At 49.8% G+C, this 17,750-nt stretch overlaps 1 protein-coding gene across 1 annotated transcript in view; it reads right to left on the bottom strand.

Annotated features, from left to right (window-relative positions):
• Positions 1-352: 352 nt before the first annotated feature.
• LOC120381835 (zinc finger protein 850-like) overlaps positions 353-17,750 on the bottom strand; it is a 77,557-nt gene continuing 60,159 nt past the window's right edge. Inside the window, exons 3-4 of the mRNA XM_039499988.1 lie at positions 9,847-9,853; positions 353-1,343 (exon numbers count right to left, since the gene is read on the bottom strand). Of these exons, the coding sequence (XP_039355922.1) occupies positions 478-1,343; positions 9,847-9,853 (873 nt within the window). The 3' untranslated portion in view covers positions 353-477. The remainder of the gene's footprint in view (positions 1,344-9,846; positions 9,854-17,750) is intronic.

The raw sequence follows: 17,750 nt of genomic DNA, 5'->3' as shown, positions 1-17,750 counted from the left end.
CAGTATAACCGTGATGCTCAGGGTTTGTTTAGACTAGGGAAAGTGATGGAGTTTAGGTCAGGTCAAGGGGGAAGCTAATGCCAACCCCTGCACCTGGGCTGCATCTGCACTACAACTATAATTGTCTTGTTACACCAAGATCACTAACTTGAGCAGCCAACGCCATATACAGTCCTAGTGGCTGTCAGGCACAGGTAGCTTTAGCCTCAGTGTAGCTTGTTGGGATGAAACCTCTCTCCCACCTGGAGCTGACGAACATTCCTGGCAGGAGGGAAACACACTCATTTGACTCAAAGGAAAGGAGTTGATAGAAAAGATCACAGGACTGACCCCAAAGAAGGGTGAGCTGCAAAAGGCAGAAGCAGGCAACTGATCTGGTGGAGCTGAGACACCACGGTGGAGATGGTACAAAAATCACTGTGTGGGAATTAGCAAATGTGATTTAAAAAAAAACAAACAAAAAACCTTTCTCCAGCCCTAATCAAGAGATTTATAACAGTTCTCTCTCATGTGGATTTTCTGATGTCTGATAAGGTTTGAGCGCTGATTGAAGCTTTTCCCGCACTCAGAGCACGTGTAGGGCGTCTCCCCTGTGTGGATTCTCTGATGTGTGGTAAGGTTTGAGCGCTGATTGAAGCTTTTCCCGCACTCAGAGCACGTGTAGGGCGTCTCCCCTGTGTGGATTCTCTGGTGTGTGATAAGGGTTGAGATATGCCCAAAGCTTTTCCCGCACTCAGCGCACGTGTAGGGCGTCTCCCCCGTGTGGATTCTCTGATGTGCGATAAGGTGAGAGCTCCGATTGAAGCTTTTCCCGCACTCAGAGCACATGTAGGGCGTCTCCCTTCTGTGGATTCTCTCGTGTCTGATAAGGTGAGAGCTCAACCTGAAGCTTTTCCCGCACTCAGAGCACGTGTAGGGCGTCTCCCTTGTGTGGATTCTCTGGTGTCTGATAAGGGTTGAGCTTTGCCCAAAGCTTTTCCCGCACTCAGCGCACGTGTAGGGCGTCTCCCCTGTGTGGATTCTCTGATGTGCGATAAGGTGAGAGCTCCGATTGAAGCTTTTCCCGCACTCAGAGCACGTGTAGGGCGTCTCCCCAGTGTGGATTATCTCATGTCTGATAAGGGTTGAGCTCCGCCCGAAGCTTTTCCCGCACTCAGAGCACGTGTAGGGCGTCTCCCCTGTGTGGATTCTCTGATGTGCGATAAGGTTTGAGCGCCGATTGAAGCTTTTCCCGCACTCAGAGCACATGTAGGGCGTCTCCCCTGTGTGGATTCTCTGATGTGCGATAAGGTGTGAGCGCCAATTGAAGCTTTTCCCGCACTCATGGCACATGTAGCGTTTCTCTTCCAAGTTGATTCTGTTGCGTGGAATAAGGGTTGAGTCGCTACTGTAGTTTTCCTCTGGCCTCTGCTGAGTCTCACAGGCTTTTGTGTTTTCTGGGACTGCACAACTCCTGGAAACATTCCCTTTGTATCTTCCTGATAACATCCAATGTGGATCTACTTGCACAGTGTCTTCCTGCTGGGGTTTCTCCTCCTCGTTCTCACTCACCAGCCCATCGCCGGATGGGAGACAGAGAGAATCCAGACATAGGTCACTCCCTGTGCCTGAGAAAAAGGAAATGTCAGAGAGAGGAATGGAAAAAGGGATGAACAAACCAAAATATATCTGGGAGAGATCAAACCTATCAGGTGCTGATTTTCCCCAAACCCTTCCACAGAGAAGAGAGGAAGGGATCAGTTCTGGGTCCTCATTGCACCATAACTCTCGGGGAAAGTGAGATCAGGGAGGACCTGCTACCAGTTGTCAGTCAGAATAGGAGGGAAGCCATGAGTGACATCTGCCATAATGATTCCACATCTGCAGGGAACAATCCTGAACTTGAAGAGCTCACGGGGTCTTTGTAGGGCATCCCAAATGTTTCCTGCATTCCTAAGCAGTTGTTGAGTTGTTGAACCAATTCCTCACCTGCAAAGGCAGCTCTGGGACCACTTCTTTCTCAGAGCCCTGGAGGTCCGGGACCCATGGCTCTTCCCTTCGTTCCAGCTGCGAGATCACATCAGGTTTGGAAACTGGAAAGCCTACTGCAGGCAAAGAAAACAAGGGAGGTCAGTGGAATTTGTGGGATACTTGTCACAAAGAATATTCCATAGTTTTAACCCCATCTCATTTTTAGACAGTAACATCTGTAGTTCTCAGGATTCATCTGCTTGCCTGCATCAATATCTCTTTTCTTATAAGTACAGTATTGTGATAGGTTTATTAATTCATATTAAAAATACGTTTGGCTGTAATGCAAGAAACCTACAGGCCAAAAACCTGCATTTTAAGCTAAAGCAAAGTTAGCATAGCTACATCCTGTGCCCTTTTACCCAGAAAAGGAACTGTTTTTCCTATACCCAAATAAAGTGCCTACGCTTAGGTCTAAGACCCTTTACCTAGACCAACAGACAATGAAGAATAGCAAAGGGGATTTTTCAAAGTTGCACTCACAGACTGAACAAGTACCCCACAAGTGCGCAGATACCTGTCATCCATACGCACACACATACTAGCCTATGGAGTAAGCGTACCCTAACATTTCTATGGGGGAAGACTGAAATTTGGGCATAAGAGGAAGGATTTCCGGCATTTATTTCCAAAAAAAGAGGTAACCTACCTCACTATGGTATCCCCACCCCCACCTCGACCTCCTCCTTCTTCTCTACACTTCACCATCTTCAACTACGTATTCATGCTATCCATCTACGACAGCTATTAACCAGTAATACGCTGCACTTATTTTATTTTCAAACCTTAAGTTCAAAAGGGACTCGGCTAAGCTTGGTCTCTCTAAAACTTTATTTTAATTTGTGTATCAGATTATTTAGTAGACCTAAAAAGTAAATTCCAAAGTAGATTTGACAGCTCTTTGCATTAGTTTCCCTTGCAAGAGCTGTGAAACCAGAATCGCCAGAGGCGAGGCCAACAGCAGTTTATCAAAACAGGGTGTGAATATTAACCAAAGTTTTCAGCACATAATATTGTATCATCATATGTATCTCTTGAATAACAGTAATACAATTGTAACTCTGTAATTCTACCTGTTTTACAATTTACTTACTATTTCATTGAGTTTAATAAAAAGTCTTTATGACTCTATCTGTCTCACTGTGAGCTTCCTGTCATACCCCCGAAGGTCCCTTTATCAATTCTGTGGAACCCGATTCGAAACACGAACTTTTATCTTCTGATCAAACAAACTGGCGAGCCTAAACCCATATTAATTAATATAAATAATTAAGTATTATTATTAATTAATTAAAATATTTACAATACAAATTAAATTAAGTTGATAAATCAAATCAACATTACTCACATACCCCATATAAGGCTACGCATCCCAAGGCCATCTTCCTTGGCTCAAAGTGGCAGGAGAGTTACTATTATAACAAATCATATTCACTACCTTAGTGCCTAAGGACCAACTAACACTGGGTCCCCATTGTGCTAGGCAAAGTGCAAACAGAGAACAGTAGATGGCCCATGCCCTGAAGATTTTACAATCTAAATCAGGGGTAGGCAACCTGCGGCAGCGAGCTGATTTTCAGTGGCACTCTCACTGCCTGGGTCCTGGCCCCTGGTCCACGGGGGGTGGGGGGGGGACTCTGCATTTTAATTTAATTGTAAATTAAGCTTCTTAGACATTTTAAAACCTTATTTACTTTACAAACAATAGTTAGTTCTATATTATAGACTTATAGAAAGAGACCTTCTAAAAACGTCAAAATGTGTTACTGACACGCAGAACCTTAAATTAGAGTGAATAAATGAAGACTCGGCACAGCATTTCTGAAAGGTTGCCGACCCCTGATCTAAATAGACAAGACAGACACAGAACAGGGGAAGGGCTAGAACCCACTGTTAGAATAGACATATTCAGGCCTGCCTGTAAAGCCTAGACTTTAAGAATTTAGGGGTATTTTTATCACTTTGTCTTTATATCCCTGTAACTAGCTAAGAATCAAAATCTCAATCTGCCTGTGTCTGGGCCTTCTCTCACTGTGACCGTCTGAGGCCTTGTTCTTAGGCTAAGGCCTTTGGCTAAGCAGCAGGGGCAGCCATAAGCTGGGAAGCGAAGGGTCACATCCTCACATCCCATACCAGTCACACTGAAATAAGGTGCTATTGGGCTGTTAGAAAGATGATCCTGTCCTGATAGTGCCCATCGCCACCAGATAAAGAAACAGATCTTAAGATGGTTAAAGAAAACTTAGTTTGACAGCAGCCTGTCTGGCAAGAAATCCCTTATCAATGGTTGTGGTTGTGAAACCCTCATTTCTGTATTGTTTTATCTTTATGGCCACCACTTTTACCTTGTTAATCAGTCTGGTTCTCTAATTGTTTCTGTCTGCTGCATAATTAATTTTTCTAGGTGTAAGTTCATTAGGGCAGTGGAATATTGCTTGCTTGGAAATAACCCCAATAAACATCACATTATCCGTGCTTCAGACGTCTGGTGTTTCGCTGCTTGCTGTCTGCGTGACAAGAACCAGGGAAGTGAGAAGGTGAAGGGAAAACCCTCTAACAAAATGGACATGACCTGATAACCAAGAGGTAAGCCTTTAAGAAAGGTTTTAATACACTTTGGAACGGATCAGGGATTCCCATGAGGACTGAGAGGGAGCGATGGTAAACACGCATTTAGATCCTTTTCTTGTTTTATATATTTTCCCCATAAGGCTTAATCTCTGGCACGCTGTCATGGATCCATAGGATCTCTGCAATGCCCTGGCTTTTAAATAGTCCTTGGGAGGTGCCTCTTGAGTGCACTAGATCCCCAAGGGGTCCCACTCTTCCACAAAGATAGGCCACTTAGCTTCAACACCTGAGACTGAGCCACTTCCTCAGTGCCCTTCCTCCACACTCCTCTCCACTTCTTCCCATTACTCTCAGCCAGCACCACCTGCCGGCACCTTGGGAGAATCTTGTGTTCCCTCCTCGTCTCTCACCACCTCATCCCTCCCTGCTGCTTCTTAGCTCTAACCCTGCACACACCCTCCCCATGTCCTGACACCCCAGAATTATCTACTCCCCCCTTCTCCTCCCCTCCCACAGCTGTTCTCCCTTCATCCGTGGGGTCCTGAATGGCAACATTATACGCTCTCCTATCAAAATAGGAGCTCATCTGACTCTCACACGAGCCATGCATGAGTCATACACCTATTTCCTCAATTTAGAATTCTACAGGAGGTATATTTTCCTCTTAAAATGAGGAATAGGCATGAAAGCTACAGTTATTAATGTATCCAATAAGGATACATTAAATGCAATTTTAAAATGACTGACGGCACCAAAAAGGCACATGTCCAAAAATGATACTAGTGGGTGAGAGATAAGGCAAAAAAAAGGGGGGGCAAGGAAACTTGTCAAAACTTGTATGACAAATAAAGGTATAAAGTTATTACTGCTCAGGTTCTTTAGAGACCCCACAGCTTCTAATAACCCGGGGGACAGGACTCCTTACCCAGCGAGGTCACCATCTCATAGTTCTCCTGCATGACATCCCTGTAGAGGGCTCTCTGAGTGGGGTCCAGCAGAGCCCACTCTTCCCTGGTGAAATACACAGCCACCTCCTCGAAGGTCACCGGCCCCTGAAAGAGCAAGAGTCCAACACTCAGTACCTGCTGCCTCACTCACAACCCCACTATTCACGGAACAGCAGCACCAGGGAAATGGAAGCTCCGGGAGGCACATGTTAACAGAGTCCCACCCCACCTTGCTTAGAGCAGCCAGGAGGCATCAGAGGGTGGAAAGAGAGAACCTCTGTGTCTCTCAGCTGACAGACGGAGGCAGGATCTTCACGTTTATCACATACCTACTAGCCAGAGCTTAATATAGGAGATGGGGCTGTCTCCGGACCCTGTTGGTGGCTCCCTGGTAGGAATCCCAACACTCTCCAAATAAAATATATGGAAGAAAGGGGAAGTCAATAGTAAAGAATAGAAGGTCAGAATTGTAGAAAGTTGGCAAGGGAAGCTATCAGAAATCAATGACCAATTAATGAAAAGAAGAAGAAAGTTTTTAAAAAGTATATTAAGTACAAAATTAATCCTAACAATGGAAGTGGTAAATTACTAGATGGAAATGGCAGAATTATCAAAAATAATGCAGAAGAGGTAAAAGTGTTCAATAAATATTTCTCTCCTGGATTTGGAGAAAAACGGATGATGTAAGTCATATAAGACGTTGACGACGACATCCTAGGACAAAAGTACACAATGGAAAATAGCTCAACTCAAACCAACACAGCACAGGCACCAAACAAGCTGAGGCAAAACAACGCACCACAAAACTGCTACAAAACATGGTGCGATCACAGTTCCAAATGGCCCCATGCAAAACAGCTCCGCGTAGAACAGGACACAGCACAAAGAGAATTATTTCAGTGTAGGCCTGGAAGGGATCTTGAGAGGGCGTCTACTCAGTCTTTCCATTCCAACAATAACTCACGAGGATGTTGAACAGCAGCTATTACAGTTAGACATGTTTAAATAAGCAGGTCCAGATAACTTGTATCCCAAGAGTTTTGAAAGACCTGGTGGAGGAGTGTGGTGGACTTTTAATGGTGATTATAATTAGGACTTGGAAGACTGGGAAATTCCAGAAGACTGGAATAAAGCTAATGCCGTGCCAGTATTTTAAAAGTGTAAAAGAGATGACCCAGTTAATTACAAGAGTGTTAGTCTGATACTGGGCAAGATAATGGAGCAGCGAATATGGATTTAATTAATAAAGAATTGAAGGAGGGTAATATAATTAGTACCAATTAACAAAGGTTCAGAGACAACAGATCCAATCAAACTAACTGGATATCCTTATTGGATGAGATCAAAAAGTTTGGTTGCAACTAATAGTATTGATGTAATACACCTAGACTTCTGTGAGGCATATGACTTGGTTCAGCACAACATTTTGACTAGAAAACTAGAAAGATACAAAATAAACACAACATACATTAAATAGATTAAAAACTATGATTGTAAATGGGGAACCATGGTCAGTGGATTTCTTTCTAGCGGGTTCCCACGAGGATTGGTTCTTGGCCCTGTGCTATTTAACATTCTTATCAATGACCTGGAAGAGAATATAAAATCATCACTGATAACGTTTGCAGTTGCCACAAAGATTGCGGGTGGGGGTAACTAATGAAGTGTCAGTAGGTTCAGGCTCCAGCACTGGGAGACTGGGAAGTTTTCCCAGCCCTGGCTGGAGGGTTATTTCCTGTTTCACAAAGAGGGAAGTTCCATTCCCAACTCCTGTGCCTTGAAATTAGGCCCTGACACTACACCCCACATTCAGCATAGTGGTATGATTATCAAATGATTAGGACATAATTATGATGCATTTTGTGCAAGATGCGTCACGTTCAGTGTCATTGGAAAAGTTATGATTTGCTGAATATGATTGTCCTATTTGTGTACATGTATCATGTTCGTATCTGAAGTTATGGATATTGACTCTGTATCTGTCTTTCAAATGTGCTTACTCTAGGTAACAGCCACAACGAGCCTTTCAGGTACAACAAAGAAGCCAGACAGTGTTCATGGCTCATCAACAAAGACAATGGACCATGGAAGAGCTGAGCCTTCTTGTGAATGTTTCAGCCAGCCTATGAGTCATGGCTACTATGACTCAGCAGGACATGCTAGTGCATGTGACCAGACCATTTGACACTAAACTCCATTTTGGTACCTGTATTTTTCCACAAACTGGACTGGGAACTGAGTTTGGAACAAAGGGGTCCCGCCATATGGAAAGGCTACATAAGGTGGGATGTGACATCATTTCTTGGCTTCATTCCCCACACAAGAGAACTCCTGGAAACACCTGAGGAACAAAGACTGAACTGGGAAGTGCTGGTCCCAGGGTAAAGAGATTTCTAGCTTGTGTATGGAAACTTGGTGGACTGCTTCTATCATCAGTCAGGGTGAGAAATTGCTAATTCAAATTCTATCCATCTAGTATGTTAGGCTTTTTTGAGTTTTTGGTCATTTGCTAAGTCATCTGCTTTGATCTGTTTGCTAACACTTATCGCTGGGAAATTGGCTGTTGTCGTCTGTCTCTCCTTGAGTGGCTCAGGTAAACCACTCAGGTAGCTTAGTTGGGTGTATGGCGCCACCTGCTGTCGTGTTGGGTGATAACAGGGCCTGGAGAGGCTGGCGTAATCTCCAGCAAAGCAGTGTGAGAAGGTGTGATGGAGTAGGGGCTGTCTGTGTGGGAGATGGCAGAGCCGGGGATTACTTTAGGTGAGAGACAAGTGCTCAGCCTGTAACCTGAGCCAGGGAGCAGGGAGGGGTGTCAACACCTTTGCCCGGGAAGGTGGACAAAGGAAGGGGCCGGCTGGAGGGAGGGGAGTTTAGTTTTGGTTTTGGGCTGGGTGGTTGGAATTTAGGGGATTAAGCTTCCTGGACCCAGAGGGGCTTGATTGAGGGGTCCTGGCTGTGCCTCCAAGCTCTGCTGTAACCTGCATTCCTGTTGTCCATTAAACCTTCTGTTTTACTGGCTGGCTGAGAGTCACTGTGAGTCCCAGGAAGAAGGGTGCAGGACCAGACTCCCCCACGCTCCGTGACAGAAGGGCCAGCCCAGCTTGAGGGTTAGAGGGCACAGCGGTTCCCAGAAGCTCCCAGACTGCACCCCGGGTGACAACCCATCACACCCTAGAGTACACAAGTCTCAGCAGGTTTTTCACATCCTTTCCCCTCCCATTCCGCACCCTAGATAGTTCCTGCCTCCCACCCTCCTATACATTTACTGCTCCTCTCCCTCCAAGCAGAACCCACCACCAGCTCCCTGAGAATCCCTTACCTGAGCCAGCTCCATTGCAGCCATTCCCTTCCCGCTGGAAGGAGGGGATGATTTGGGGCAAAATGTGGACGTTATTCTGTAGCCTGCCAGGGCGAGAAGGGCAATGTGAGAGAATTCAGACAGGGTTTCTGTCCTTTCCACATGTCGTTTCCCCCCAGCATTGTTCCTGCTAATGGACATTCCAGGTTCTGCCACACTGTGAAGCACAGTGACCTTATCCCAGTTCAGGCCTAGCCCCCTCCCACCAGGGTGTAACCCTCCGAGACATGGTGAAACCCTCCCAGCAGCAGAGTCTCTCTGTTACACTTATCAAGTTTGTGGACGATACCAAGCTGGGATGGGTTGCAAGTGCTTTGGAGGACAGAATTAAAATTCAAAATGATCTGGACAAACTGGAGAAATGGTCTGAAGTAAACAGGATGAAATTCAATAAGGACAAATGCAAAGTACTCCACTTAGGAAGGAACAATCACTTACACGCATGTAAGATAGGAAATGACTGCCCAGGAAGAAGCACTGCAGAAACGGATCTGGGAGTCACAGTGGATCACAAGCTAAACATGAGTCAACAATGTTACACTGTTGCAAAAAAAGCAAGTATAATTCTAAGATGTATTAGCAGCAGTATTGTAAGCAAGACACGAGAAGTAATTCTTCCGCTCTACTCCGCGCTGATTAGGCCTCAACTGGAAATGTTTGCCCAGTTCTGGGTGCCACATTTCAGGAAAGATGTGGAAAAATTGGAGAAAGTCCAGAGAAGAGCAACAAAAATGATTAAAGGTCTAGAGAACATGACCTATGAGGGAAGAATGAAAAAATTGTGTTTGTTTAGTCTGGAGAAGTGAAGACTGAGAGGGGACATGATCAGCTTTCAAGTACATAAAAGGTCATTTCAAGGAGGAAGGAGAAAAATTGTTCTTCTTAACCTCTGCAGACAGGATAAAAAGCAATGGGCTTAAATTGCAGCAAGGAAGGTTTAGGTTGGACATTAGGAAAAACTCCCTAACTGTCAGGGTGGTTAAGCACTGGAATAAATTGCCTAGAGAGGTTGTGGAATCTCCATCATTGGGGATTCAGAAAGAAAAAGGTTGAGAACCCTTGGAATAAGGGATCATCTGTCACGAAGGTGAGCTCACCTGCGTGGCAAGATATATGGGATCACCCAAGGGGATTGTCTGTGATTCCATGTTAATGCTGTTACAGTGCCTGAAGCGTTTACACTGGATACTTGGTTGGTGAAATCTCCATACAGACCTCACACCCAATTTGGGGTTTGTTCCCTGCTTCTTACCAGTCTGCCTGAGGCTGCTGTTCGTGCTCTCGAGTCACTGAAGACAGCGTTACAGAGAGAGGGGCTGTGACTTCCCCATGGTCAGTAAACAGGTCTGTGACAGAGCCAGGAACAGACCCTGTTAATGCCAGAGCCCCGTCACCCGCAGCTTGGAAAGGCCCCCCGAGCACACTGTATTAGGCTGCAGGAAGAGGTGTGCGGGGACTGCAGCTGAGCTGCCCTGCCAAGACAGCTTGTGCATCCCTAGACAAACCACCTCGCTGGGGGGGGTGTCCCCTGGGTCAGGAGAAGTCAGTGTCCAGTCCTGTGGGGCTGTGCTCCTGGCTCATACCTCCAGCACTCACTGCTGCCCCTCCCTTACCAGCTGCACTGTTCAGCCAGCCCCAGGCCTCTGTGAGGTCACTTCTCCCCGCCCCCACCTCAAACCTTCAAACTGGGACATGGTGCACCAGTGCCAATCAGAGTGCACTAGTGTAAATTCTGTCTGTACTAAGGGTTTGCACCAGTGCCTAAAACACCAGGGTGGCAGAGACCTTCAGAAACAGCAGTACGGTGGCACTAGAAACTATTTCTAGCTCGGTCACAGACAGCCTGGGTGACCTTGGACACGTCAATGTTTCTCCTCCCAACTTCAGTCTCTTTACCCAGCTGCCACTCACTGGGGTCTCCTCTCTCCAGAGCTTCTCACCACTACAATCTGTGTGGGTGTCCCCAGAGCTAAGGCAGGTCAACTCGGGAATAGTCTTACAAGGGGGCTGGGAGTCTCTGTCCATGGAAGTTTTTAAGAACAGATAGGACAAAGCTCTGTCAGAGATAATCTACATATACTTGGTCCTGCCTCGGCAGAGAGAGCTGGACTTGATGACATCTTGAGGTCCTATCACGCCCTACATTTCTAGGATGTGATGCGATATATACGTATAAAAACCCAACATACAGAATAAAACCCACCACAACATAATGTCAGGCAATTCAGGGGGGAAAAAAAACACAACCTACACTCCACAGCATAAAATGACAATACAAAGGAGAAGAAAGCAACAGATGCAAACAACGACATCCTAGGACAAAAGTACACAATGGAAAATAGCTCAACTCAAACCAACACAGCACAGGCACCAAACAAGCTGAGGCAAAACAACGCACCACAAAACTGCTACAAAACATGGTGCGATCACAGTTCCAAATGGCCCCATGCAAAACAGCTCAGCGTAGAACAGGGCACAGCACAAAAGAGAATTATTTCAGTGTAGGCCTGGAAGGGATCTTGAGAGGGCGTCTACTCCAGCCCCCTGTGATGAGGCAGGACCAAGTATCCCTAGACATTCCCAGACTGGTGCATCTCTAACCTGGTCTTAAAAACCTCCAGTGAAGGAAATTCCACAGCCTCCCTTGGAAGCCAATGCAAGGCAAACACAGACCAAAACAACGCTGCACACACACACGCTGGGCTTGGGGTTAAGGGGAGAGGCAAGAATTCAAACAATCTGGGTTCAGTTCCCAGTTTTGCCCCAAATTCTCCATGCAAACTTGTTAGACACCAGCGGCTGGCCCGTGCCCACTGACTTGGGCTCACACGGCTCAGGCTGTGGGGCTGTTTAATTGTGGTGTCCATGTTCCAGCTGGGGCTGCAGCCCAAGATCTGGCACCCTCCCACCTCGCAGGGTCCTACAGCCTGGCTCCAGCCCGAGCCCAAACATCTACACTGCAATTAAACAGCCCCTGAGCCTGAGCCCTGTGAGCCTGAGTCACCTGGCATGGGCCAGCTGGGGGGTTTTAGTGGCAGGGTAGAGATACCCTTGGTGTCTGTGCAGCACCTGTCACAATGGGGACCCTGATCTCGGTGTCTGTGCAGAGCCCTGCACAACAGGGACCTGACCTCAGTCAGGGACTCTGCTACTCCCGGCATTACAGGATCCCGGATTTTGTTTAGGGCCCCTGCAGCATCTGGCAAAATGTGGGGGCAGGATCTCTGTCAGGGTCTGTGCAGTGCCCAGTACAGTGGTGGGGTGCGATCTTCATTAGGGTCAGTGCAGTGCCAGACCCAACAGGGACACAGATCTCAGTCGAGGTCTCTGAAGTGCCCAGCACAATGGAGGCAGTGGTTTGGGTCGCAGTCGTGCGCTGCCTGGCCCAAGGGGGGGGGGGGGGCATGATCTCAGTCCAGGTCTCAGTTTTACCTGGCACAACAGTGGGGTCTGATCTCACCTGGGGTCTCTTCAGTGCCTGGCAGAACAGGGCCCAGATCTCAGTTGGGGTCTCTGCAGCGCCTGGCAGTACGATAGGAGCCCTGATCTCAGTCACACACCTGGGGAGAAAAGCGGGAAGATTTTTGAGAATTCAATATCAGTATTTCAGAACTGAGGAGAAAATGGGGCACAAACTAAATATTTGCCAATATAAGAGAGAAGCACCAACATCTGGGAGATTGTGTGTCACCATTTAACAGTTGAAGAGAAAAGATGGGAAATTGGAGGAGATTATACAAGGATATTGAATCAACAACAGAATGTGACGGATTCTTCTTGCCTCACACTCACATGGCCAGCAGGTGCTGGGGAGTAGCTGGACTGGGAAACCTGGGGCTGGGCCGTCTCCATGGGGGACACTTGCTCCTCCCTCCCCTTCCTGGCCCTTCCCAGGCCCCGTTGCCAGCAGAGAGTGGCCCCCCCAGCGCAGCCCAGAGGTGTCCCTGTCTCAGGGCCCCCCCAGCCTCTGCCCATTCACCCTCTGCCCAGCTCAGAAATCACTCGGGGGAACCATTTCCCACCCGCACAAGGACAAATCCCTGCAGGTGGAAATGGGGGAAACCCCCAAACCTGAGACCTGAACTGGCCATTGGCGAAGGGAGAGAAAATGGGGCACAATCGGGGACAGGGAACTTCTCAGGGGTTGGGGAGGGGTCACCCTGGGCGCTGCTCGTGGCTCTCTAGGGAGAAAGGGGGCAGGACGGGGGAGGAGGGGGGTCCCCACGGGAGGGGGCAGCGGTAAATCCGAGGGGATCTCAGCCCCCCCTTTCCCTCCCCGCTCCTCGGGGGTCACCTGCCCCCCCCCGGCCATGTCCGGGCTGCACCGACATTTCCCGCCCTAACCCCCCCGCGCCCGGTCTCACCCCCCGGCCCCGGCCCCGGCCCCGGCCCCACGCAGGGACCCCGGGCCGGGCACGGGGGGGGTGTTAATGAAGGGCTCTCCCGCCGCGATCTGCGCATGCCCAGAGCTCCAACGGCACCAACCCTTCTCCGGCCGGGAGAGGCTCCAACGGCCCCGCGCGAGCCAGGCAGAGTCGCAGCGCCCAACGCTCCTTTCCAGCCCGGCTCCGGCTCCTCTGTCGACGTCACTTCCGGTCCAGGGAGAGACAGGAACTACAACTCCCAGCCTGCCCCGGGGCCGCTTCTGCTCTCTCCAGCCCAGGGAAGGGAGGGTTCTAACCGCTGTTACTGCGGGGTTTCTCCAGCTGGGCCCCGCCCCCCGGGCAGCCCCGGGCTCTGCCCGCCCCAGCCCCGCCCGGAGCCCCCGGGGGGTGAGAGACCCCGTGGGGGGGCGCTGGGGGGGCAGGCACGTGACTCTGCCCCGGGGAACCCGGGAGAAGCCTCTGAGCCGCTCGGTTGGGGGGGCCCGCGGGGGGGTCCCTGGGGGGTGTCGGGCGGGGGGGGAGAAGCTGGAGTTGTAGGGAGGGGAAGGTCAGTGGGATGCGGGGTTGAACTGTCTCTGTGCAGCCAGGAAATTCCCGGGAGTGGCGTGCGGGGGAAGGGGCGAGGGGGGTTAATTGGATCCTGTCCCTGTTGGTGCCACTTGTCTCTCGCCCCCGATACAAATTCTCTCCAGTTCTGCCCCTTTTCTCGCTCAGTGTCTCACCCGGGCTGTAAAATCCGGGGAGATTCGCCCCTTTCCCCGCCAATGAGCCGCTCTCCCGTCTCCCCCATTTCCCCCTGGTCTCTCCAGGAGTCTGATTTTCCACCCTCAGTTGCAGGTCGTGACACGTTTTCTCTGCACATCTCAAGGGTGGATGTGCCCAGCCCTGAGGCTGTGGGTCCTGGAGGTGGGTATTGCTGGGGGCCTGGTGGCTGCAGAACAGCAGGGGTGGGCGTCTCTTGGGGAGGCGGGACAGGGGCGTAGAGGGAGCCTGGTGCTGTGCCAGGGGCTCTGTCTGGGCTTCCCCGGCTGGCTCCTGGCATCGCTGCCGTGCCCAGTGCACAGAGCTGGGGGAGGGGATCCCTGGCACTAGGTCAGGGGATGCCAGGGAAGCAGAGTGAGGGGTCCCACTGAAAAGCATCAGGGGGTCCCGCTGGGTGGGGGAGGGGATCCCAGGCAAATGGCAGATCCTGCTGGTGGGGAGTCCTAGGCAGGCAGTGAGGGACTGAGTTCCCAGTGGGCGGGTCCCTGGCTGCTGGGGGCTCATGGTGGGGAACCTCTGGGATTCCCAACCTGACACTCATGGTCTGGTGGGACTTCCTGGCCGGTGGGGCTTTGAGGGTATCTGGGGTCCCTGGCTGGGGACTCTCAGGGCTGTGGGCTCTGGGAACTTCTACTAACTATGATCCTTCTCTCTGATCAACTTGTGCCAGAGTCCTGGCTCCAAGCACTGCCCGGCATTCCCCAGTCACAGGCCCTGTCACTGTGATAACTTTCTATCCACTTATCAGTCACTGCTAGTGTGAAATCACAGATTTTGCTTTTCTCCTCTTTTGAAAACTGCAGGAACTTTCGATTCTGTTTGGAAAATTTGTGCCCCCCAGTCCTTGTCCTCGATCTGGGGGGTGAGGGAGGTGGGAGGGGGGTCAGCACTGCTGCACAATGGTCTCTTCCACAGCGTTCTGGACTCATTCTTTCTGAACTCTGGTTTCATTGAGACCATTGTTAATCCAGAGTCACTGTATGGAAAGACAAGGAGTGACTCCGGATGGACAGTGGGGCAAATGAGATCAGCAATTCTCCCTGTGAGGAGGGGCTCTCATTAGCTGATCTCCCCAGAGAGCTAAAGGAGGGAAGCTGCTCAAATGCTCTGTCCCTCTCTGCTCAGGATATTGGGGTTCAGCTTCCTGGGTCAGAGGCTGCAGCCTCCATTGTGATCTGGGAGACCAGGCTTAGCAGCTGCTGCTCCCCCAGCGGGGTTCTGTGCTGGGAAGTGACCTGAATTAAAGCTGCTTCTCTGCCTGGCCCAGGGGATGACTTTCTCCAGCTGGTCCTAGCCCCCTAGGGCAGCCCTGGGCCCTGTTAATACTAAATTCTGAGCCAGACATTTCAAGTAACTGAAAGAAACGAAGGGAAAATGCTGGGGTCTGGCCTTAAAATGACTCTACACAAACAGACCCCCCCCCCTCATTTCTCGTCCAATTAACAATTGCAGGAGCAAATCCAGCCATGGGGGAGCAAACTACCCAGGAATGGGACTTTCCTACCAGACGGGCAGGGAGAGGGGAAAAGGAGATAGAAGGAGAAAGAGACTGAAAGGGGCTGTGGGAGAGAAGAGTTTGGAGAGAGATTTCCAGATCTCTAATCTGCCCAGACAGATGTATTGCTGCACCCTGGGTAGAGTCACTTTCCTGTGGAAAAGATGAGAAACAGACAGAGGAAAATCCAGTTCCTGACTCCATATCCCTCCTGCTGGGGTGTGGCTGCCGTGGGATCAGTGTCTGAGGGGATCCCCCACAGTGACTCCTTTGGTTCTGCTTTTTTCTAGCCTTGTGTTCAGAGACTGTTACGGGGTGAGGGGAGGGAGAAGGGCGGTTAAAAATGTCTCCGTGGGCTTAGCCTGGCAGGAGAGGCCAGGTCTACACTGTACAAAGAGATCAAGCCTTTCTCAGCATGGCAGACTCTAGGGTGCCTGTCTGCAGGGAAAGGGCCTGGGGGAATCATGCTGTGAAATGAATTAAAGCCTGTTCTGAAACCTTCACAACTGCCCTTCTCGCCCTGCCAGGCTGCAGAATAACGTCCATGTTTCGCTCCAGTTCATCCCATCCTCTCGTTGGACAGGGGAGAGAAATGGCTGCAGAGGAGCCAGTTCAGGTAGGTATTATCAGGGGGTTGCTGGTGGGTTCCTCCGGGGGGGGGGAGGGGGACAGCAAATACGTGGGAGATGGGAAGGTTTGCACAGGCTGGTTTGCAGGAAATGCACAGGGTAGAGAAAGGGAGGAGGACAGGGGTGTGCTAAACCTGCTGGGAGTTATTTAATATGTGGCCTAGATTCTAGGAACAGGCCCAGGAGGTTCGGCGGTGGAAATGCTCTAGTTTGTGGAGCAGAAAATAACCCCGCTGCATGGGGCTGGGAAAACTGACCAGACTCGTAGTGCTGGAGCCCGACCTGACTAACCAGCGGCTGCTGTGAGATATGAAGGAGGCACCCACCAGTAAGGCTTAGCGGAGATTCCCCTCCCTTCACATCCAGCTCTTCAGAATGGGGAGGGTGTTGGGCTTCCTACCAGGGAGCTGTCCCTGGACCCTGCTAGGGGCTCCATCTCCTGAATCAGTCTGTGGCTAGTAGGTGTGTGATGGCTCTGCTGGGAGAGAGGAGGGCTCTCGCTTCGGCCCCGCCCCCTGGTGTTTCCTGGATGCTCTGAGCAGGGTGGGGGTGGGACTCTGACTGCAATCCACCCAGAATTTCTGTTTGGCTCCTGTCCCCCATGTATAGGGGGGCTGTGAGTGGGGCAGCAGGTACTGAGTGTTGGACTCTTGCTCTTTCAGGGGCTGGTGACCTTCGAGGAGGTGGCTGTGTATTTCACCAGGGGAGAGGGGGCTCTGCTGGACCCTGCTCAGAGAGCCCTCTACAGGGATGTCATGCAGGAGAACTATGAGAATGTGACCTCGCTGGGTAAGGGTTACTCTCCCCTCTATTCTTGGAAGGGGAAAAGAAGGGAGATGGTTCACGCCAGCCCCACAATGCCACCTCTACTCTGTCCTGTTGCAGCATCACCCTAATATGCCAGTGACACACACACACACTGCCACAGACCCTGTTACAGTTAACCCTTGGATTAGATCCTGCGCTCCACTCAGGACTAAATCGAGAGTTGCTTCTCCCATTGCGGGTTCTTGTACCAGCTGCTCCAAGAAACAGTCATTTAAAGTATCCAGAAATTTTGTCTCTGCATTTTGTCCTGAGGTGACATGTACCCAGTCAATATGGGGATAATTGAAATCTCCCACTATTATGGAGTTCTTTATTTTGATAGCCTCTCTAATCTCCTTCGCATTTCATCCTCACTGTCTTTGACAGGTGGTCGATAACAGATCCCTATTGTTATATTCTTACTAGAGCATGGAATTACTATCCGTACAGATTCTATGCAACATGTGGTTTCATTTAAGATTTTACTTCATTTGAGTTTACATTTTCTTTAACATACAGTGCCACTCCCTCTCCACCCCCCCCCCCCCCGAGTATGGGATGATGCAGTGGACATAGTGTACTTAGATTTCCAGAAAGCCTTTGACAAGGTCCCTCACCAAAGGCTCTTACATAAATTAGGTTATCATGGGATAAGAGGGAAGATCTTTTCATGGATTGAGAACTGGTTAAAAGACAGGGAACAAAGGGTAGGAATAAATGGTAAATTTTCAGAATGGAGAGGAGTAACTCGTGGTGTTCCCAAGGGTCAGTCCTAGGACCAATCCT

Source organism: Mauremys reevesii, linkage group 14, assembly GCF_016161935.1.
Source record: "Mauremys reevesii isolate NIE-2019 linkage group 14, ASM1616193v1, whole genome shotgun sequence".
In the NCBI taxonomy this organism is placed as follows: Eukaryota; Metazoa; Chordata; order Testudines; family Geoemydidae; genus Mauremys; species Mauremys reevesii.
This window is presented reverse-complemented; position numbering and strand designations above follow the sequence as displayed.